This window comes from Sinocyclocheilus anshuiensis, unplaced genomic scaffold, assembly GCF_001515605.1.
Source record: "Sinocyclocheilus anshuiensis isolate Anshui unplaced genomic scaffold, SAMN03320099.WGS_v1.1 scaffold804, whole genome shotgun sequence".
Lineage (NCBI taxonomy): Eukaryota > Metazoa > Chordata > Actinopteri > Cypriniformes > Cyprinidae > Sinocyclocheilus > Sinocyclocheilus anshuiensis.
This window is the reverse complement of record NW_015557098.1, coordinates 586,742-609,211: the sequence shown is the minus strand read 5'-3', so window position 1 is coordinate 609,211 and position 22,470 is coordinate 586,742. Positions and strand designations below refer to the sequence as shown.

General features: G+C 35.3%; 3 protein-coding genes across 4 annotated transcripts in view; 2 read left to right on the top strand and 1 right to left on the bottom strand.

The window, feature by feature from the left end:
- ddx39b (DEAD (Asp-Glu-Ala-Asp) box polypeptide 39B) overlaps window positions 1-9,285 on the bottom strand; it is a 9,673-nt gene extending 388 nt beyond the window's left edge. The window contains exons 1-11 of the mRNA XM_016472373.1: window positions 9,209-9,285; window positions 8,401-8,633; window positions 8,174-8,301; window positions 7,953-8,045; window positions 6,387-6,570; window positions 5,889-6,007; window positions 2,772-2,903; window positions 1,150-1,259; window positions 907-1,051; window positions 663-810; window positions 33-256 (exon numbers count right to left, since the gene is read on the bottom strand). Coding sequence (XP_016327859.1) covers window positions 240-256; window positions 663-810; window positions 907-1,051; window positions 1,150-1,259; window positions 2,772-2,903; window positions 5,889-6,007; window positions 6,387-6,570; window positions 7,953-8,045; window positions 8,174-8,301; window positions 8,401-8,632 — 1,308 coding nt within the window. The 5' untranslated portion in view covers window position 8,633; window positions 9,209-9,285 and the 3' untranslated portion in view covers window positions 33-239. The remainder of the gene's footprint in view (window positions 1-32; window positions 257-662; window positions 811-906; window positions 1,052-1,149; window positions 1,260-2,771; window positions 2,904-5,888; window positions 6,008-6,386; window positions 6,571-7,952; window positions 8,046-8,173; window positions 8,302-8,400; window positions 8,634-9,208) is intronic.
- A 48-nt stretch (window positions 9,286-9,333) lies between these two features.
- Window positions 9,334-10,312, top strand: LOC107677479 (DNA-directed RNA polymerase I subunit RPA12-like). Of its 2 annotated transcripts, none has more exons than XM_016472399.1 (5): window positions 9,334-9,414; window positions 9,513-9,632; window positions 9,738-9,841; window positions 9,932-10,041; window positions 10,189-10,311. In XM_016472399.1, the coding sequence occupies exons 2-5, from the start codon at window positions 9,515-9,517 to the stop codon at window positions 10,211-10,213; spliced, it is 357 nt and encodes a 118-aa protein (XP_016327885.1). In that variant the 5' UTR covers window positions 9,334-9,414; window positions 9,513-9,514; the 3' UTR covers window positions 10,214-10,311. The 2 variants fall into 2 exon arrangements, with proteins under 2 accessions (XP_016327885.1, XP_016327886.1); XM_016472400.1 differs by having other exon boundaries at window positions 9,383-9,438; window positions 9,477-9,632; window positions 10,189-10,312.
- Window positions 10,313-14,570: 4,258 nt separating this feature from the next.
- Window positions 14,571-22,470, top strand: part of LOC107677462 (general transcription factor IIH subunit 4-like) — a 10,161-nt gene continuing 2,261 nt past the window's right edge. Inside the window, exons 1-11 of the mRNA XM_016472372.1 lie at window positions 14,571-14,623; window positions 15,031-15,137; window positions 16,266-16,370; window positions 16,665-16,793; window positions 16,872-17,060; window positions 17,158-17,266; window positions 19,396-19,464; window positions 19,635-19,718; window positions 20,537-20,699; window positions 20,782-20,912; window positions 21,014-21,061. Coding sequence (XP_016327858.1) covers window positions 15,031-15,137; window positions 16,266-16,370; window positions 16,665-16,793; window positions 16,872-17,060; window positions 17,158-17,266; window positions 19,396-19,464; window positions 19,635-19,718; window positions 20,537-20,699; window positions 20,782-20,912; window positions 21,014-21,061 — 1,134 coding nt within the window. The 5' untranslated portion in view covers window positions 14,571-14,623. The remainder of the gene's footprint in view (window positions 14,624-15,030; window positions 15,138-16,265; window positions 16,371-16,664; window positions 16,794-16,871; window positions 17,061-17,157; window positions 17,267-19,395; window positions 19,465-19,634; window positions 19,719-20,536; window positions 20,700-20,781; window positions 20,913-21,013; window positions 21,062-22,470) is intronic.

Here is a 22,470-nt window from a genome sequence, read left to right as displayed (position 1 = left end):
AAATAAAGCATTTTTTTTTTTTTTTTTTTTACTTTCAACAAGCAAAATCAAAACTGAACTAGTGAGGAGGTTCTAGGAAATCCACTACAATATAAGATAACACTGTGATATGAGCTGTTTATTTTAAGTATTCTCTAACACCGTTAACAGTCTGTGAAATATAAACTCTCTGTTGCTACCTAATGCTACAATGCCATGCATCCTCCGAAGAATCTGCTGCCTTTTGTGTTCTGTCGTCTTTATCGTGTTTGCTCAACTAGGAGAAACAGATACACAAGGAGAAAATCATGTAAGTGCACAAATTCAGATAACAAGCACTGTTTGGACTTATTTCCTCAAAACATTTTAACTAAATATGGACAATTTCGACATTTTCTATTAACAAAAACCCAAAAATGAGATTTCTGTCATTAGGTCTCCTGCATACAAATGTTTTAATTTTGGAGCTTGACAGCGCCACTTCCCATTCACTTTCATTATATGGAAGAGAGCAACCTAGACATTCTTCAAAATATCTTCACAGGAAAAAAAGGCAGTTGAACACGTTTTTGAAATAAGGGTGAATACATGATGAGAGAATTGACTTTTGTTTTGTGAATTGTCCCTTTAAAACTACTTTTGATTGGAAAACCAGCCTGTAAAGATTAAATATTATCACTCACTATATGACGAGATGTCAATCTCCTCTGGAAGTTCGCTGATGTTCACCTCAAACCTGTCCTGAACATCGTTCAAAGTGCGGGCATCAGTCTCATCTGACACAAAGGTGATGGCCAGACCTTTCGTTCCAAACCTGCCGGCCCTTGCAACCTGAAGGAATGAGAAAAGTTAAAGCTGTTCAGATGAATCCTTTTACAGCCCATAACTTGGCTTTGTTTGACAAATCATCACATGAACTGAACTGACCCTGTGCAGGTATGTGTCTGAATCTTCAGGCATGTCGTAGTTGAAGGCGATGTTGACTCGTTCGATGTCCATACCTCGGCCAAACAGGTTTGTGGCCACCAGGATCCGTCTCTGGAAATCCTTGAATTGCTGATATCGAGCTAATCTGAGATAATAATAAGTCTTAAATGTGATATGAGCACCTAAAAAAATCCTACAATCATATCTGTAACATTAAAGTGGATAATGTGGAATGTTTTCTACCTTTCGTCTTGAGGCATTGCTCTATGAATGGCAATGGCAGGGAAATTTTGCTCCACCAGCAACTGAGCCAGAGCAATACAACGCTGCACGGACTTCACGAAGATCACCACCTGCAATACTAAGCAGCTGTGACACTGTACCAGCCAGTCTTCATTAAAATGAAACATCAAATCCCAATGGCCACTTCAAACCAAGTGCAAAAATTCTCTCCTTGAATTCACCTTTTCCCCCCATAGCTTATATCAATATTTTGGAGTGCTTGGCAAAAAAAAACTAATCAAAAGTTGTTTAGGTCATCCAGCAACCCAAATAAAAGTTTGTATATATATATATATATATATATATAGTAAATAAATGAAAAGTTTTATTCAGCAAGGATGCATTAAATTGATCAAGTGTGACAGTAAAGACATTTACAATGTTACAAAAGATGTTTCAAATAAATGCTGTTCTTTTCAACTTTCTACTCATCAGAGAATCCTGAAAAAAAATGTATCTCAGTTTCCACAAAATCAACAAAACACATTACATTACAAAAATAACATTGATAATAAGAAATGTTTCTTGAGCAGCAAATCAGCATATCAGAATGATTTCTGAAGGATCATGTGACACTGAAGACTGGAGTAATGATGCTGAAAATTCAGCTTTACCATCACAGGAATAAATTACAATTTAAAATATATTCATTTAGAAGTTATTTTAAATTAAAAATATTTCAGATATATTACAGTTATTTCAGAATATTCGTTTTTACTGTATTTTTGATCAAACAAATGCAGCCTTGGTAAGAATAAGATATTTATTTCAAAAACATTTAAAAAAAATCTTATGGACCCTAAACCATATACATTATTTAAGGTTTAAGGTTAGGGTTGTAAAATTGCATAATTATGTTACATCAAAACTTTATTTCTAGGTTTAAGATTGTAAATCTCAGATTCTGAATGTGGTTTTGAACTCAATTGTATTTTATCCTCACAATTTGACTTCCATCCATTCCATTCCATTGGGTTGTAGTTTGCATTTGATTGGATAAACAAAATCTGTATTCAAATGGGTTGCATTGTATTTTGCATTAAAGCATGTGAATGGCCAGAGTGCATGTTGCTTTCAGATATGCAAACATTTCTTAGAAAGCGGCAAAAAACAGTGCGGTCGGTCGGTCGGTCGGTCTCTCTCTCTCTCTCTTGAATTCTGAACTCATAAATAGGAACTTTCCAGGATGACAATGGAATCATTCCTTACATAACGGGATGTTAATAACTAGCATATTTTAAAATAAAAATGCATTCATTTGAATTAGAAGCTACCCAATAGGCCTACTTGTTCAAGATGATGTGACTTTTTTTTAAAATAGGTTCCTTTACTGTAAAACCTTTTATTTTTTCTGTAATCCTTTCAAATGGTGCATTTATTCTTAATCTTATCTGCCTTCAATAAGAGCTGATCCACTTACAGGAAGGAAATGTTTCTGGGGGATATAAAAGCTGGAAAAAATTACAGAATCTCTCTCTCTCTCTCTCTCTCTCTCTCTCTCTCTCTCTCTCTCGTCACTCTTGGTTTGAATCGACTTAGTGTTTGGAGACTTTTGCATGTGTCCTACTGGACTCTCCAGATACCTGGTTGAACTCCAACACGTCCAGGAGGTCAAAGAGCTTCCTGTTCTTCTCGTTGTCCTTCAGCTTGACGTAGTACTGCTGGAGGCCGTGAAGCGTCAGCTTGGTCTCGTCGTCCACAAAAATTTCCATCGGCTAGGACAACCAGCGGAAGCAGGGGGAAGGTGAGGAGGGGTGGGAGAGGAGCGTGCAGGTTCACGGGGTTAAGATTGTGTGAAGACACACACAGGAAAGTTGACAAGACGAGGGTGGTGCAGATAATAATGTTACAAGGGTGTGAAAGAGGAAGTGGTGTTTATGACAGTGTGACGGCATGGGTGGAATGGGTGTCAGTGTGGAAAGGGAAAGAAAGACGCCAGAACAAGGAAAAACAAGGACAAAAGAGGTATAACGTTTTCAGCGAAGGACAGTGGTGGGGAGGATACGACAATGAGAAGGAGAACATGGTGTTAGAAAGGAGAGAGTTATGAAACAGCAGGAGAAAGGGAGGGAAGAGAAGGGATGGGGGTTAGATTCACCCTCCCCTCCCGTCCCAAGCCAATGAGGACACAACACACACGCGCACACACACACTTACTGTCTCAACACAATGATAAATGCTACCCTGCTGTCCTAGGCTACTTTTAGCTACCAATATCAAGCCTAAAATCATAGCTGTGCTATTTCTAAATAAAAGTTCAAAAACTACAGTTCTACTATAGAGGAACACAAAGTAAAACTACTTCTGTTACATCAATCAATGTGCAGTTTGACAGAAATGTCATGAGTTTTAAGTAGCATAAAGTCAACATGAAATCAAAACCCTATTTGCTTTCTAAATACACACTCCTGTTCATAATATGACGGATTCACCAGTGCACATTATTCCGCAGAAAAATAACATTTGTCTCTAGTCTTTCATTAAAATGTAACAACTTGCTCTGCCTCAACATCCCTTTTTTGATGATTTCACCTAGGCCACAGCAACAATCTCATGGCAATTCGTAGCCTTTCTAAAATCTTGCTAGTAGTTAACGTGGTAAGTTACAATGACAACAGATTTGACGCATTACAGTGGGGTAATGTCAACATTCAGCCACCAAACCAGTTAAAAGCGTGTGCCAGTGCGGTTTCAGCTGATTGCAAAGTTCATTCAGGTATTGTCTGCCCACCTTTCACCATCCAATCAAGTCCCACCCCACGTTTTTTCCTTGTGTTTTATTCTGAAATGGTCTCTTTCTATGCAAGCAATACAAGTTATAAATGCGGTTTCATGTTGACTTTAAACACTCATAAACCACCTCACACAATACTGCAACACTGTTTAACATTTAGCAGTGGGAGGTTCAGAAGGCCAAATTCATGCACCAGATTGGTTCACTGAATATACAGAGAACATCCTCAATCTGATCTGATCTGTTCTGTGCAGGTGGTAGACTCATGTTTTAGGATCTGGGCTACTAAAACAAAGGTTTCGGGGTGTAATAGTCATCAGCAATGACCATGGAAAATTACTGAGATCAAAGTCCTATTCTATCACTATTGGGCTCTTAACAAAAGCACTAAACTGTACCTCCAACCGTGTCTGACACAGTGGCACTGCTAAATGCACATTTGCACTTACCTTCGAGATGTTTAGGCAAATCTATCTTTACTGTCTGTCAATCAATCAATCCTCTATTTGCTGCTGAGCTGGTCTAAAGCTCATTTTACTATATTGTCTTCAACCTAATGCTGACCTCAAATCAGAAGATTACATCAGGCAACATCTCAATGCCATTTATGTACTGTAACTCTCACTAAATAAGCACTAAAGAGTGTATGTTTGAATCTGTGTGTGTTTGAATTCAAAGTCATCAGTCATTATTTTATAGTATATTATGGTGCAAGGGGATTTGCTCATGAATATTTAGTAAAGCCACACCCCTCACACTTCATTGAGCATTTTAAAAGGGGCTCAAAGTTGTATTCTACTATTCACGGTTTCTTTTTGAGTCACGACTTTGTTGCTTATGGCCACCTAATGGTTCTTCAAGAGCATCTCTATCTACACCCGCGCATGTCTCCTCTCTCTCGTCTAAGTTTCTTCATCATCTCATCCCTCTCGCTCCAGTCTTCCGCAGCTTCATCCTCCCTTTCTCTTTCTTCTCTTGTCCTTCACACCCGCGCATGCTTTCTCCTCCACTTTGGGCCAGTTTTATTGCCTTGATTTTAACTTAGCGACAGTTTGTCTTTTTTTCTTGGGGGCAGATAAGAAACCGTTCTAATCAGCTGGATTGATGAAGAGCTGTTCCGTCATTGGCCGGTCGACCTGAACTGATTCATGCTGCCAATGACTGAATCGTTTGTTTCGTTTTATTCCTGCTGTCTGCTTTGTTAAAGAGTAATTAACTGCAGCCCTGGAGTGCCAATTTGCAGAGAATCTAATGTAGTTTTTAGCATCTGGCTTGCTTTGTTGGGCCAATACTTTATCAGTTTTAGTTTTGTGCCCCTTGAGAGTCTCTGGCAGTTGACAACAGAATTCATGAAGCTCCAACAAGTGCTTCTCCTCTTAATTAAAGGTTATTTGAGGACAGGTCTCTAGGCTGGTATTACAACTGAGCAGGAACTAAAGCAATTTGTCTTGATAAATGGATACTGCGAGTGAAATAATATTCAAGTGTGAAGGATTTTGGTCTCTAAATGCCTAAATGATTTTGAAAGATGCGTTTATGCTTTGAATTTACGGCCCTGAAGTGTATTTGAAGATACACTAGATCCTTCCCTTAAAGACATCCTCTTATCCTGTTTAAAATACATTGGATGGGCTCTTCATGACTTTAGCAAAGGTTGTTAAAGGACCTATTTAAATTTATAGCCTGATGGACGATGCATTCTCTGTTGGCCAAACGGACGTGAGACCGTGTTTGCCAAATGCTGACGCAGTGCTGCCAGCTGAGGCGGGGATTAAGGACTGTGCCTCTATTAGTTAACAGTCTGTGATTATCAAACGGACAGCAGAGAGGGGCATTTAGCGTTACGATGTCTCAGGGAGGCTGTAAATGGATCCCACTCCTGAGCCTGCTCTTTCAGGTGTGTATGAGGTGGTCTTGTGAAGGGAAGGAGCTGTTGACATGGTAGAAGTAGGAGAGGCGTAATTACATCTTGCATGAACTTTCTGCAGACGGGACGGATCTCTTTACTCAGGGTGGCACTGAACATCATGACCTGCTTCTCGTGAGGGGTCATACGAAAGATCTCCTGGACATCACGCCGCATGTCTGCAGGGGACAGTTAAAGAACAATGCATTCATATTATTAAAATCTAATAATGATCATTGCTATGTTTGGAACAGCATGCTACACATACTGTTTCTGAACTACAGTATACAGTGTCAGTATAGATAGTGTGTGCAGAAATAATGTGCAATGTTTAGACATTTTTATTAAAAACTCAATTAAAATGCAAAGTAACAATTTTTGTTTCATAAAACAACGATCATGTGACAACAATGGAACAGTAGAATAATGCCTACTGTTTCTCCTGCTGCTTTTAAAGATAAGTATGCAGTATACATTGTGTACGTCACAGAATTCAGTGTAATTTCATTCTGAACACAGCCATAGTCTCATAAAGTCATAGTCATAGAGTCTGCTCACCGAGTTGCTCCAGCATCTTGTCACATTCGTCCAGGATGAAGTGCTTGATGTGGCGCAGGTTGAGACTCTTGTTGCGAGACAGAGCTAGAATACGTCCAGGAGTTCCCACCACCACATGAGGGCTCTCTTTCTTCAGAACCTCCTCATCCTTCTTTATAGATAAGCCACCAAAGAACACTGCCACCTGGGGGAGAGAGACAGCACAAGCAAAGCAACCTGAGAAAAGTTTGTGCACAGCAATATTGAAAAGTTACAGTTTGTTAGACATACAGGTTATTACTGTCTTTTAAATTCAACTCCTGGATTTTTAATTATATAACAAACAAGAAGTGTAAATGTATAGCAGTGTAACTGCAAGTGTAGGTTTTATTAATACATTTAGGCCCGGTTTCACAGACAGGGCTTAGGATTAGGCCATAGTTCAATTAGGACATTTAAGTAGTTTTTAGAAATATGCCTTAGATAAAAACATTACTGGTGTGCATCTTGAGACAAAACAATGCATTTTAGTCTGGGACTAGGCTTAAGCCTTGTCTATGAAACCGGAGGTTAATTTATCCGTATGGATTACCCATAAATGTAGGATATTTTAAGAAACATTAGATGATATTAATAATAATATTAATGATTTTTAAAATGCCTCTTAAAAATGTATTTCTGAAATGTATTTATATATTTTCATTATATTTAATAAAATATCATTTCACAGACCATCGTGGAAGAATACTTTTTTTCCATCATCAAAAGCAAAATTATTTTATATAATAGACAAAATAGATTATTTTATATATTAAATATGGCAATATTTATTCTTAGAAAGTTATGAGAAAACAAAGATACAGTAAAAACAGTAATATTGTGAAATATTATTACAACTTAAAATAACTGTTTTCTATTTGAATATATTTTAAAATGTAATTTATTCCTGTGATATAAAGCTGTATTTTCAGCATCATTACTCCAGTCTTCAGTGTCACACGATCCTTCAGAAATCAGTATAATATGCTGATCTGCTGCTCAAGAAACATTTCCTATTATTATCAATGTTGAAAACAGTTGTGCTGCTTCATATTTTTGTGGAAGCTGTCATACATTTTTTTTCAGGATTCTTTAATGACTATAAGATTCAAAAGAACAGAATTTATTTGAAATAAAAAAAAATATTTTATAACACTACAAATGTCTTTTACTGTCAGTTGTGATCAATTTAATGTGTCCCTGCTGAATAAAAATATTAAATACTTAAAAAAAAAAAAACTTACTGACCCCAAAATTTTGAACGTAGTGTTATTATTTATGCTTTGTTCCAAAACTTGGACTAATGAAATTCCTTTGTGATGTGACTAATTATCATTGCATCTCATTTACAATTCAGTAAATTGCTCTTCCTGTCATTCCAGTTGAAATTCCAACACAAGAATGGAAAGGGAGGCCATTTTTACACCTGCCACAGCCTCTTCTACGGTACAGATCAGAGCAGATTTTAAAAGTACGTAGTTCTCATATATCCCGCTATTGAAACACATGAACTAAATCTTTTCTAGAAATGTAAATTTGTCTTCCTACCTTGACACTGGGCATGTATTTGGAGAAGCGCTCGTACTCTTTGCTGATCTGGAAGGCCAGCTCTCGGGTGTGACACATCACCAACACGGATACCTGGGTGAAAGCAATCACTGGTCAACCCCAAAAATTGTGGAATGGCACATAAAGCACGCTCAGAGGCATCATTTTATTTATGTCTTAATTCTTTTGTTTTCAAAGCCTTTAAAAAAGATTGCCATTACCTGCCCTGTCACTGGCTCCAGCTGCTGAAGTGTGGCCAACACAAAGACAGCCGTCTTCCCCATTCCAGACTTGGCCTGACATAATACATCCATCCCCAGGATCGCCTGAGGAATGCATTCATGCTGAACTGAAAGAGAGAAAAAAACACACAAATATATTCAAACAGAATATATCAAACTGATATTCTGAAAACAAAGAAACTTCTAGCACATGTAGAATTGCTCACCCTCGGATGGGTGTTCAAAGCCACAGTCCACTATAGCTCTCAGCAGTTCTGGTTTGAGAAGGAAATCCCTGAATCCTGAGGAGTGGATGGACACATATGACCCTTTGACCCCTTCTTTCCTGATGGATATTAAGCCATCGTTGTGTCCAAGTCCTGTGTCCGCGGCACCACCTGCATCAACCTCATCCTCCTCATAGTCCAACAGCTCATTCTCAACATCGTTCTCCGTCATCCTGCAGAGAGATTGGGAAAAGACAACAAAGAAATACGTAAGTAATCAAACTAACTGAATTATTGCTGGAGTACCTGACAGCACCTCTTCCTGTCAGTCACTATGTAATGTAATTATCAATATCTTATACTATAAAAGCAGACATAAGATACTGATGACACATGCTACCATATGTGTGTGTTTGCATGTAACGTTATGTATGTTTTATATATGTGTGCGTGTTAATAAAACGTTATCAAATATAATTTTATGAAATTATGTTTACACACACATATCAAGACAAGCTATTAAAAAATAAAATCACATTCTCCAGTATTACAATTGCTAAAAAAAATACCATTAATTTAAATCTGTTGTTTTATATTAATTAATACGCGAGTATTTAAGCGGGCAGCTCAAGCTAGCAAACTATACCAAATATATTAGCTGTAGCTTATCCATTTAGCCCAAGAGATGCGGCGGGCCATACAGTGACTATAGCACAACATCCCCGTGTGTTTTCTGACGGAATATAAAGTGTCTTATCACTTCCCGTGTTTATTTTGATGTTTTATAATATTAAATAATCGCGGTTACCTCGAAATACTGTATGAAGCGGTTGAATTTCACTGCACCTGCTGGATAGGTTGGCGCGACGATGTCATCAACCCGCGACAAATCGACTGTTTCGATGAAGGACCCAACATGAGCTGCCTTGAGAAGAGACATCTCAGATTATAGACAAGAAATCTTGTTATTGTTATTGAAACAGGTTCAATGCCATTGTGTTTGAGCTTTAATAAGTAAGTTCTGTTTATGTGGATACACGCGTCCTGACGCATCTTGTTTTGAACGCAGCGGCTGTAAGTTAGTGTGTAAATCTCTGTGTTCTTTTTTTCAGAAATGTCATGTTTTAGTGGTGATCTCAACTTTTGCCCGGAATGTGGGAATATTCTTCCAGTGCCTGGCAGGGAAAATACCATTACCTGCCCGCGGTGCTCTTTCAAAATCCCTGTTCGAGGTGAGAGATATTGAATATGTTGTAAATGACACTACACTCAGCAGCAGAGGTTTATGGCACATCAGTAAGTTTATGTTATAAATTAGCTGTAGGATTCTCTCTCAGAATTCACAGGTCAAGTTATTAAATCATCGGTGGTGTTTAATCCTCTGGATCAGAGCTCCAGCACTGTTGACCGCGAAGAGGATGCTGAGCTGAAGGGGCCTGTGGTAAGATATTTAAACATACAGAGATTAATCTCTGAGTGTCACCCAACAGACATTTCACCTGTTTCTCATCTTCCGCAAACGTTCCATCAGATTGACAGGAGATGTTCGCGCTGTAACAAAGAAGGAATGGTTTATCACACAAGACAGATGAGATCTGCAGATGAAGGACAGACGGTGTTCTTCACATGCATACACTGCAGGTAATTAACATGTTATGCTCTTTTTAACAATTTATACTTTTTCCAGTAGCTGTTTAGTGTTTAGACGTTGTTTTAAGTGATCGTAATTGCCATTATTCTACATGTGTACTGATGGCAGAAACTGTTCATTTGATTTCTCTGTTACAGGTTTCAAGAAAAGGAAGATTCATGAGAAACATTGCCGCTGCTATTGCCATTTACATTTATTGGTTATCAAAATTGAAATAGTGTGAAATATTAAAAATGCTCTGTACATGTCTTTAATGTTATTAAAAAGAAAAGAAAAAAAGAATGTGTGCAGAAGTCTTTTTTTGCAGGGCTAATTTAGAATTGATGTTATATAAGTCTTTTTCCACAAATTTTTTTATGTATACAAATTGTATAATATCCATGGTACGCATTTCTAGTAATTGTGCAGTTAATTCTCATGTTGTATTTTTTCAGAATTTTTTGGAATATATTTCCTCTCCCCAAATTTGTCACCACTGAAACACAATAATATATAATTTAATAAGAAGGGTTGTATTGACGTATTAAGATTTTGCTTACATCTACCCTGTAAATATATTTGTTATTTTATTAAAGGGGTCATATGATGTGATTTCAAGTTTTCCTTTCTCTTTGGAGTGTTACAAGCTGATTGTGCATAGATAAGATCCCTGAAGTTGCAAAGACTAAAGTCTCAAACCCAAAGAGATAGTCTTTATAAAAGTTAAGACTCGTCCAAGCACTCCTAAAACGCCTCGTTCAAACACGCCCCCACATGTCTATGTCACTGTGTGGGAAGATTTGCATAACACCGCCCAAATGTTCACGCAAAGAAAGCAGGTGTAACTTTATTGTTGTTGCCGCCGCCATGTTGTGGAGACGCTGTGTGTTTCGTTGTGAAAGCGAAACTACTTTTTTTGGCCTTCCAAAAGAGGACACGACTAGAAATCAGTGGTTAAGTTGTATTTACAACACTGTTCCAGAACAGTTCAAACTAAATATTCGTTTTACGGAGGACTGTTTTCTGAACGTGGGAGAGTAGCCTACAATGCCGGCTGTTCTGACTCACAGATTTTAAGTATCGCACTGGATAGCTGGCCAATCAGAGCACACCTCGCCTTTTCAGACCGATGAGCTTTGTAAAAATCGACGCGTTTCAGAAAGGCGGGGCATAGAGGAGAAACAATAATGTACAGTATGTGGAAAATAATGTGTTTTTGAACCTTAAACCGCATAAACACATTTCATTACACCAAATACACAAAATAATGTTCTTTTTAGCAACATCATATGACCTCTTTAAAACGTTTTGTGAGGTAAATCAATAACAATTAAAATTTTAACATTTCAAGTGTAATTTATGAGATTTGTTGTTTTTTGAATCCAATCTTTTTTTGCAAAAGACAAAAAGTTGATCATACTGATTTCAAAGTTAAGGATTTATTAGTTTGTATATACATTGAACCAAACACTATCATAACATCTTTGACAATTCAATATACTTTATTCGTGACAAAACATCTCATGTTTTGGTTGTGACTGCACATTTTCGGTAATGACCGTAATGTTGCGGTAGCAACCACATGACATTACAGGACTTTAACTCGCATACTAAAATACTAAAAATTTGCATAACTACTAAAATTGTGTTTATTTCCCCCAAATAAATGATTATGTGCTCCCTTTTGTCACTACTGAAACAATGATGACGTGATTGATACGGTAGTGACAATTTTAGATACTTTTGGGCCCAACTCAAAGATACTAATCAGCACATGCTACAGTTCTGAACAGTTGTACACATAGAAAAACTAAATGTTATGGAATAACTCCCAAAAAAGTGTGCTTAATTGCAGAAAGAAGATGTTTGTTAGTGACATTCCTTAAAATTACACACAGATTTTCAGACTTTTGAACACATTTATCTCAAACTGATGGGACCAATCTACTCACCATGTAGCTATGAGAGAGAGGGACACAGGAGTATTTCCTGATCATAAATGTAGGGGTGTAGTTAAATTCAGTCTCAGCCAATGGACTAAAACCATAGACTGTATTTAAAAAAAAAAAAAAAAAAAATTATTAGACATTAAAGACGTAACATGCAACATTTACAACTTTAACAAGACATCCTCATTCCTTGGACCCTGAAGAACTATCTTTCTTAAATGATGATGTTTATTCCTCCAAACAAATTTAGTAAATAAATCGTTAATTTTTTTACAAACTGAATCTTGAACAAAAAGGGATAATGCCAGATAAACAAATCTAGATACCCCTTCTACTTTGGTTAGAAGGACTCTACCTATAATAGTCAAGTCTCTTTGAAACCAGTTATTAAAGATGTTTTGAGCTTTTTTACGTTTAGGGGAAAAATTTAATTCTCGTCTCTCCATTATATCTTTTGTAACACTTATTCCTAAATACTTAATCTGTCTTCTGTAATATTACTCTAAGAAAAGCTTGTTGCTTTTTTTAAAATTTTTATTAGACATTAAAGACATAACATGCAACATTTACAACTTTAACAAGACATCCAAAAAGATAACACAATTAAAGGAATGGGTTTACATTACATAGAGAGAAAAAAAAAATCAATAATAATACTTAAAGAAAAAAAGACAGCATATACCCATTCAATTTTCAAGTAACTTCAGCTCTTTAGCGAGTAAAATTGTATCTCTACATTTTGTGTTATCAATACATTGGAGAGACTCAAAATACAAATGAAAATCAGTCATAGAGACCTTCAAACAGGGTTTAGAACTATTTCTTTTACTTTTATGAATATGAAATTTACCAAATAAAATCATTAGATTCATCATAAAATTGACAGATGCATTTTTTGATTCAAAATATAAGATGACATCTTTGGATGTTAATTCACAATTATAACCAGATTTCTGTTGAATATATACAGATAAATCTTCCCAGAATTTTTGGGAATGGTAACATTAAAAAAAAAGATGTAGAATTCTTTCTGGCTGATCTGAACAAAATGAAAGCCTCTGATTCCACCAAATTTGAATAGTCTAACAAATCCAAAATCAGTCTAATGTTCCAACTTATATGTCGGCCAGCCATAAATCCAGTTTGACACTCATTTATGATTTCGTCTAGACCTTTTTTTAAACGAACTGCATGAACATGAGATAACAATTTATAATCTACGTTTAATAATGTTATTGGACGCCAGTTATCCAAAATCAAATGATCTTTATCTGGTTTAGGAAGTAGGGTTATTAACCCCTGTTTCATAGAAGTCGATAATTCATTTGATTCAATACATTCCTTATACATTTCAAATAAAGGGTTTTCAATAATATCCCAAAAGCAGAGATAAAATTCGACTGAAAGACCATCTGTGCCTGGAGATTTAGTTTTTCTTTGAACAAATAGCTGTAACCATCTCTTGCTTCCTTAGTTTTTCATCACAAAGGTCTCGAAACTGAATAGAAATAGATTTTATAATTTCGCTTTTCAAGTGAAAAAAAATAGCTTGTGTTCTTTTCCCCCTTTTCCAACCACTTAGCTCTAGAACGAATGAATGCCCCCTTTGCAGTATTAATATATATCTGATCAGTTTGAGTTTTTAATGTCTCCAATTTGACTTTTTCATCTTCTGTAAGATTATCTTTTTTCAAAAGTAAGTCTAATTCTGTCATAAGTGCCTTTTCCTTATTCAAGTGATTCTTTTTAACTTGTTTACTAAAATGTACAGCAGACTGCCTAACTTTAAATTTAAATATTTTCTTAACATGTGTCATTTGCTTACTCCCAAAAATCTGTTGTGCTTCTTCTCGAACCTGGGTAATAAAGCCCTCATTACTGAGCAACTTGTTATTTAATTTCCAGTAGCCTCGCATACTATTATTTTTAATATCACAACCAGAGAGTACCAAAACAATCATTTTATGATCCGAAAAAGGTGCATGGCAAACCATAGACTGTATAAAACAAACACTTTGACTTTCAGTGTCAGTTTCAGTAGTGACATGAAAATATGGCACACGTTTTTACATAAAGTTTCATAATTTACAAAGAAAATATCAAATAAATCTTTGTTTTGAACTTTAAAAAAAAAAAAAAAAAAAAAAGATTTTCATAAGTTGAAATTTAGGGGTTAGGGTTCGGGACAGCCACCTCCAAATTGAAAGTAGCCTACCAAATAAATAATGATTTTATATATTTTAAGCTTACTGATATTTTAAATATTATTGTGGGTTTCAATAGATAATAGAAGGATCTTAGTAAACATCTAAGATTTGAGTAATTAAATGCTTTTTAAATGTTTTTTTTTTTTGGTTGCGGGACAGCAGTTTGCACCAATTCTGTAGAATGGCCCATATAGTTTACATTAATTAAACATAATAAAACATGTCTTCAAAAAAACCCCACCATATATTAATACATATTTTTATATAAAAAGAAGTACAGTTTACCGAAAAGGCCCTCGCCACGTTAACCAATCAGACTGCCCGTTTCAGCGGTCACGTGATCATTCAACATGGCTTGCATACATGAATGGTTGTGAAGAAATAAAATGATTCATCGTTTAATACACTATTTTGCTCCCTGACGCATGTGAAACAAGGTAAGCCCATTGAATATATATTAAAAATATTTTTAAAGTGAAAAACACCGCCACTAAACACTTTAGTACGTTTTCTCTGTAATGATTAATAGCACGCAACAATAAGCGCAATGATACATTATTAAATATAGTCTCCACTGTATTCGTCGTTGCTGACCTGTGATGTCAGTGTACTATGTTATAAGTTATAATTTATCGCCATTGAATGTGCTCTAACGCCTCAGTCACAGATTCCTGTGTGCAAAAAAATATGTTTGTAACATATGGCAGTGGACAATGTATTATATAATAATATATGAAGAGTATGGCGCGGTATATATCACTCACCATAGCCTTGCATTGCAGTAATAATGTGGAATGCAAGCCTCCTCATTCACCTGTCTGTCTGTCTGTCTGTCTGAAAACAGATGAAGCTTCGAGAGTGCAAGAACTTGCAGGAGTATCTAAAGGAACTGAGTCCGGAGATCCTCGACAGGCTCTACAATCACCCAGCAACATGCCTGGCAGTCTACAGGTCCATCTGGCGTTACGGTTTAAATATACATACTACACATTTACATGTATGCATGGCATTTGATTAGATAATGAAACAAAAGCAAATGGCATTTGTTTAAAAGAAAGAGAGAGGAATGCACAACATAGTTTTCAAGCCAGCAAAATCTTTACATAAAAGTCTCTAATAGTTCTAACATACACTACCTGGTAAAAGTCTTTAAACAGTGAGATTTGTAATGTTTTTAAAGAATTTTCTTCTGCTCAACAAGGCTGCATTTATTTGATTTCGAAATACAGCAAAAGCAGTAATATTGTGAAATATTTTTACTATTTAATATAACTGCTTTCTATTTTAATATATTTGAAAATGTAATTTATTCCTGTGATAAAAAGCTGAATTTGCAGCATCATTACTCCAGTCTTCAGTGTCACATCCTTCAGAAATCAGTATAATATGCTGATCTGCTGCTCAAGAAACATTTAATTATTTATTTATAATTTTTTTTAATTGATTTATTATTGAAATTATAGAAATTAATACTTTTGTTTAGCAAGGATGCTTTAAATTGATCAAAAGTGATGATAAAGACATTTATAATGTTACAAAAGATTTCTATTTCCGATAAATGCTGTTCTTCTGAACTTTCTTATTTATCAAAGAAACCCTAAAAAAAATTCTACTCAGCTGTTTTCAACATAATAATAATAATAAATGTTTTTTAATAATAAATGATTTCTGAAGGATCATGTGACACTGAAGACTGGAGTTATGATGTTGAAAAATCAGCTTTGATCACATGAATAAATTATATTTGAAAATATATTCAAATAGACGGCAGTTATTTTAAATAGTAAAAATATTTCACAATATTACTGCTTTTGCTGTATTTTGGATCAAATAAATGTGGGCTTGGTGAGCAGAAGAGAATTCTTTGAAAAACTTTAAAAATCTTACTGTTCAAAAACTTTTGACTGGTAGTGTGTAGCATATTTTTTTCAGATGCCACTTGGTTTGTGTTTTGTAATATTCATAATTTTTACATGTGGCTTAATAGTCCAAATACATTTCTGGGCCTAATATAATAATAAATCTGAGGTGACTCCGAGATTAATGCTGATTGGCTCGCTCTCATTCATTTTCAAAAAGGGAACTTCCATCATTGGCAAAGAATTATGTGATGCGTTTGCTGTTTTTAGACCATCCACTCCCACAAGCTGCAGTCACGCTCTGGGTTAAAAAAGACAGCCAAAAGTAAGTGCAATAGTTAGTTCTATCATTCTAATACAAATCCACATGTTAGAATGATTTCTGAAGGATCATGTGACATTGGAGTGATGACTGCTAAAATTAAGCATTTTCCACCACAGTAATAAATTACATCTCACAATATATTAAAACAGAAAGTCGTTATTTTAAATCGTATTATTATTTACAGTAATGCTGTTTTCACTGTTTTTAATCAAAAATGAATGCAGCCCTGATGAGACTTTTGAACAGTAGTGTTATGTATCTATTCTTATTTATGTGTTTCTTTGCTTTTCCTAGAGACCATGATCAGTGTGTGTCGGTGTTAACCGGGCTACGGCTCTGGCACAGTCAGCACCTTCAAGGTGGACTCCAAGGCTTTGTGCTGAACCCTGTGTTTAAAGACAACCTGAGAATAGCACTTCTAGGCGGGTGAGGGACACAGTTTAGATTGAGAACCGTCATAGTGTTGTGGCAGCAGATTTACTAGACTAATGTTCACTTTGTCGGTGGTAAACCGTGGGCAGATGAGGGCAGCAACCTGAGTCCCGATCGTCATGGGAGGGATGTAGAGAGTCTCGACCGCTATGCTATGGAGCGTTGGGAGGTCATCCTTCACTTCATGGTGGGCTCTCCCAGCGCAGCCGTCAGCCAGGATCTGGCCCAGCTCCTCATACAGGCCGGGCTCATGAAGAGGTAGAGCACGCCATCACTCCACTGATGCACCAACTAAAGTAGGTCAGACATGAAGGGTAGGCAAAAAATGATCTTGATCAGTTTTTTTCTTTCTCAGCGAGGCTGGTGAGGCTCCTTGTATCACATCTGCAGGGTTTCAGTTCCTGCTGCTGGACACAGCATCTCAGCTGTGGTACTTCACCCTGCAGTACATCACAACAGCACAGGTCAGTGCATAACATATAGAGTCTGTACATTATAGACCAGATTTACTAACCGCTTGCGCCAGTGCAAAACCACTATTGGCATTAAAAATCTACTGTCAGGATGTACTAAAGCCACACAGTAAAAAAAAAAGAAAAAAAAAAGCAATTAACTTATTGCAGATGCATTTGCAGCTGTTTCCCTTTAAGACGCAATATTTATGGGAGAAGAATATTTAAATAAATGATGCAAGGTGATTTACTAAGGTTTGCGAACTTCTCATTAATGAGGGAAGGTGAAAACATTTCCAGTTATCATGTTATTACTGCATTTACGCCTTTTTGATTAATTAAAAATTGAGAAATTATTTGAAATTTAAAATTACACATAAATCACACCAAAAACTGATGCAAAATAAAAAAAAATGTTTTTCAATATTGATGAGAAATCTTATTTGAATTTATCATTGTATGAAATTTAAAAGAACATATAATCTGAGAATTACCAGTATTAGCCCCATTGGAATTAATAGGATTGAATTAAATTCCAAATGAGTCCATTGACTTTATAACTCATGATTGCTCAAAAACATTCAAATTTTTTTTTTAAACCTACATATTTAATTGTAACACAACATCATAACGACATAGATATTATTCTTAAAGGTTTTCAAACTAAATAAATTAATTTTACTTGCACAAGCTTTCACTTTCAGATGAAAAACGTGATAAATTTTTCATGCTGCAATGGTTTGTCAATAGGTGTACGTTTATCAACAAAATTCACTCCAAAAAGTGTGTGAGATATGGGGAAAAGGCCAAATATATATATATATATATATATATATATATATATATATATATACATACAGTATATATAAGATTAATCGCATCCAAAATAAAGGTTTTTCGTGAGCCCCCACTGTGCTATATTTATGATTTGTCCATATATGAACATGCTGTTTATAACTTTGAGAGTAATTTTATGACCACGAAATAAGATTCGTATGTGCAGTGATCACTGAGGTTTAATTGTCCAATAAAAGTCTGCCAGAGAGATATATATATATATATATATATTTTTTTTTTTAATTTTATTTTGTATTTTTATTTATTTATTTTTTTTTTTTTAAATAGATAATTTAATAAAAAGAATTTTGACACCTAATGGTACTCCATACATACCCAGGTCCAAAATGGTTAATGGTTAAATGGTTAAAATGGTTGTATGTTAAAAAGAATCATTGTAAAAAATCTGGAGACCAAATGATGTGTAATTTGAGAGTGTCTCTTGATGTGTATATTTTTATGTATCTCTTCAAACAGTCAAAACAGACCCGAATGCATTATGAGGGTTAACCCATGTTGTGCTTGCCATGGCTGCACTAGTTGCTCATTTGCACTGCTATGGTAGATTGCATTGGTCATTATGGATATGATCTGGCTGTGTCTGTGTTCTTTAATGTGAGTATTGCCCGTAGGACAGCCGCAGATCTTCCCACTCCCATCAGTGCTTTTATCGAATTGTGCTCTCATGCTAATTTGCCATATTTAGTAATTCTGGCCCTAAAGATCCCCTACTTTATGATACGTGCATCTTAAGAAGGTTTACATGCACAGATTAGTCAAACAAAAGATTCTTATGTACCCAGTTGGAATTATGAGTAAAATATAACATGCGAAAAGTGCAATAACAGCGAGAAGCTTCGAGAGTCCTGTTGGAAAAAGATAAACGACTTAGCATGGAGCAACTGTGCGTTTGCCTTTCTAACATACGGAAAAACATGGCTTTATCTTGTGAAAACATATGGCCTTCAATAACTAGACATCTGAATGGAAATAATTTGCAAAGATCACTGGGTGAGAGAATTCCTGCACTGTGTATGCGAACAAGGTATTTTTGAATCTGATTGTGAAACTAGTCAGATACAGGTATTTGCATGGCATTTGCTCCTGTTTGGTGAATTAATCAAGACTTGCACCTCTTCTTTCAGTCTGATCATTTTTATTCCCTCAAGGTGTTTACATGATGACTTTTCATTCCAGATGAGCTATCATTCTGATTGGATTATTAGGCTGCATGTAAACGTGGTTAGTGTGATGGAAAATGTGGCTCCACCTCCTTATTAACAGTCTGATCTTCTCCTTCATAGTCGAGAGGAATGTACCTGGTGGAGATTCTTTCCTTTTTGTTCCAGCTGAGTTTTTCCACTCTTGGTAGGGTGAGTGCTGCTTTTCCAATGTCAAGAATAACATACGAGTCATAGATAAAAGCCATTACTTATCGTAATTAAATTAAAGAAGTCATTTTGCCATAGTCCCATGAAGTAGGTTTGCTCACTTGCTTATTAAAATGTTTTGTTTTGTAGTGTGATTGTTGTTTTTCTTGCAGGATTATTCTGTGGAGGGCATGAGTGAGTCTCTGCTCACATTTTTGCAACATTTACGAGAGTTCGGTCTGGTTTTCCAAAGAAAGGTCAGTCATCACGTAAAAGTACTGAATAGCAGTCAAACTATAATAATATATAGATAATAATAAATATGTTTTTTATTTACACACACACACACTCTACCATTCAAAAGTTTGGAATAATTAAGATTTTTAAATGTTTTTAAAGAAGTCTCTTATGCTCACAAAGACTGCATTTATTTATTCAAAAATACAGTAATATTGTAAAATATTATTACAATTTAAAATAACTTTTCTATTTGAAAATATTGTAAAATGTAATTTTCAGCATCATTTCTCCAGTCTTCAGTGTCATATGATCCTTCAGAAATCAGTATAATATGATGATCTGCTGCTTAAGAAACATTTATTCTTATTATCAGTGTTGAAAAGAGTTGTGCTGCTTGATATTTTTTTGGAAACCGTGATACTTTTTTTTTTTTCAGAATTGTTTGATGAATGTAAAATGCAAAATAACCGCATTTATTTGAAATAGAAATCTTTTGTAACAATATAAATGTCTTTAGTGACACTTATGATTAATTTAATGCATGGTTGCTGAATAAAAATGTTTCCTTTCAAAATAAATATTTTACTGACCTCAAAGTTTTGAATGGTGGTTGTATGTATATGTAAATAATAATAATAATAATAACTAGTGATTTGTTTGTTTGTTTATTACTAGGGAGCGACTTTGTCAAATTGCTTTTATAATTGTATAGTAATCTAAAATTCAGTCTTACATTTTTTTACTTATGCAGTACTTTAAATGCTTTGTATTTAAAAGTTTACTTTAAATATGCCTTAAACAAGCTCTTACACCAGTTTGCATCATCTTTTCACAGAGGAAGTCAAGGAGGTACTACCCTACTAGGCTGGCCATAACTCTAGCTGCAGGAGTCACAGTAAACCCTGCCTCTGGATCTTCTGCACTCGGAGCCACACCAGGAACAGGAGACGCAGGCTTCATCGTTGTAGAAATAAATTACCGTGTATATGCCTACACAAGTATGTCATACACATCATACACACTGACTTGTCTAAAGTGCAATACACTGTACAAGATCAGTCCTCCATCTCTCTCTGACAGACTCTGAACTCCAGATTGCACTAGTAGCTCTATTTAGCGAGATGCTGTATCGGTTTCCTAACCTGGTGGTTGCCCACGTAACCAGAGAGTCGGTGCAGCAGGCCATCGCTAACGGCATAACTGCACAGCAGGTGAGAGATGCGCGGTCGCGGTAACCCAGTAACTGTTGCTCTGCAGATTGGTTTGGCCTTTTAATGATAGTGTTGTTTTGACATGCATTTTGTGATTTCAGATCATTCACTTCTTAAGGACCCGAGCTCACCCAGTAATGCTTAAACAGGTAATTGCTAACGGGTTTCATTTTACCATTATGCTAATAAAAAGGGTTTAATTTAAATGTTGCATTAACTGAACAAACTTAGTATAGTTTAGGGCTGGGTGATTATAGCAAAGAAATTATTACATTTATAGTAATTAATAATTATCATTTATAAAAATGACTAATTATTAAAATTGTTTTAATTAATTAAATGTAGTGCTTATAAGGATTTCTTTGTGTTAAAAATCCAGTTGATTAATTTAAAATCTCATTTTCCACTGGCTTCTTCATTTGCAAAAAATAAGCTCTGTGACCAACAAAAGTTCATTTATCTTACACGTTTTTTTTTTTTTTTCATTGTGGTAATCTTCAAATAAACAAGTTTTATGAATTTTAAAGCCTTAGTACAATCGCCCGAAGTAAAAAGCTAAACATAGGCTATAAACAAACTGCACCACGGTCACGACTTCAATGTCACCACCATTAAAGGGAGAGTTCGCCCAGAAATAAAAGAAAATTCTGTCATTATTTACTCATCCGCCTCTGGTTCCAAACCGGCATGATTTTCTTTCAGCTGTTGAACACAAAAGAAGATACTTTGAAGAATGTTGGTATCCAAACAGTTGACGGAAGCCAGTGACTTGCATAGTATTTTTTTTACCATATTATGGAAGTCAATGGCTACCGTCAACTGTTTGGATACCAACATTTTTCAAAGTATCTTCTTTTGTGTTCAACAGCTGAAAGAAAATCATACAGGTTTGGAACAACTTGAAGGTAATTAAATGACTACAGAATTTTTATTTTTGGGAGAACTCTTTAAGCTTCCGACAACTCTTTCAGTCTTTATTTAAAAACATTTTCCCTGAAAGTTTGAGTTCGAATAGCTTGAAAGAGTGTGATGATAAACACAATGAGGCTGTAAAGGTGACTAACGAGTAGATGAATTTACTTGTTCAGTGCAGGGGCGTAGCCACATAATTTCAGAAGTGAGGGGGACAGAAATGTAATGTAATATATACTGTATATAACCTACCAGTCAAAAGTTTTTGAACAGTAAGATTTTTTAATGTTTTTAAAGAAGTCTCTTATGTTCACCAAGCCTGCATTTATTTGATCCAAAGTACAGCAAAAGCAGTAATGTTGTGAAATATTTTTACTATTTAAAATAACTATTCTATAAATTACTATTCTATGTGAATATATTTTAAAATGTAATTTATTCCTGTGATCAAAGCTTAATTTTCAGCATCATTACTCCAGTCTTCAGTGTCACATGATATGATCCTTCATTCATTATCAATGTTTAAAAAAGTTATGCTGCTTCATACTGTGGTGCATTTTTTTAAGGATTATTTGATGAATAGAACGTTCAAAAGAGCAGCATTTATTTGAAATAGAAATCTTTTGTAACATTATAAATGCCGTCA

Coding starts and splice junctions, on each gene's coding strand:
- LOC107677479 (XM_016472400.1), top strand. CDS start 9,515: ATGTCATGTTTTAGTGGTGATCTCAACTTTTGCCCGGAATGTGGGAAT. Junction 9,633..9,737: donor TTTCAAAATCCCTGTTCGAG/GTGAGAGATATT, acceptor ATTCTCTCTCAG/AATTCACAGGTCAAGTTATT. Junction 10,042..10,188: donor TTCACATGCATACACTGCAG/GTAATTAACATG, acceptor TCTCTGTTACAG/GTTTCAAGAAAAGGAAGATT.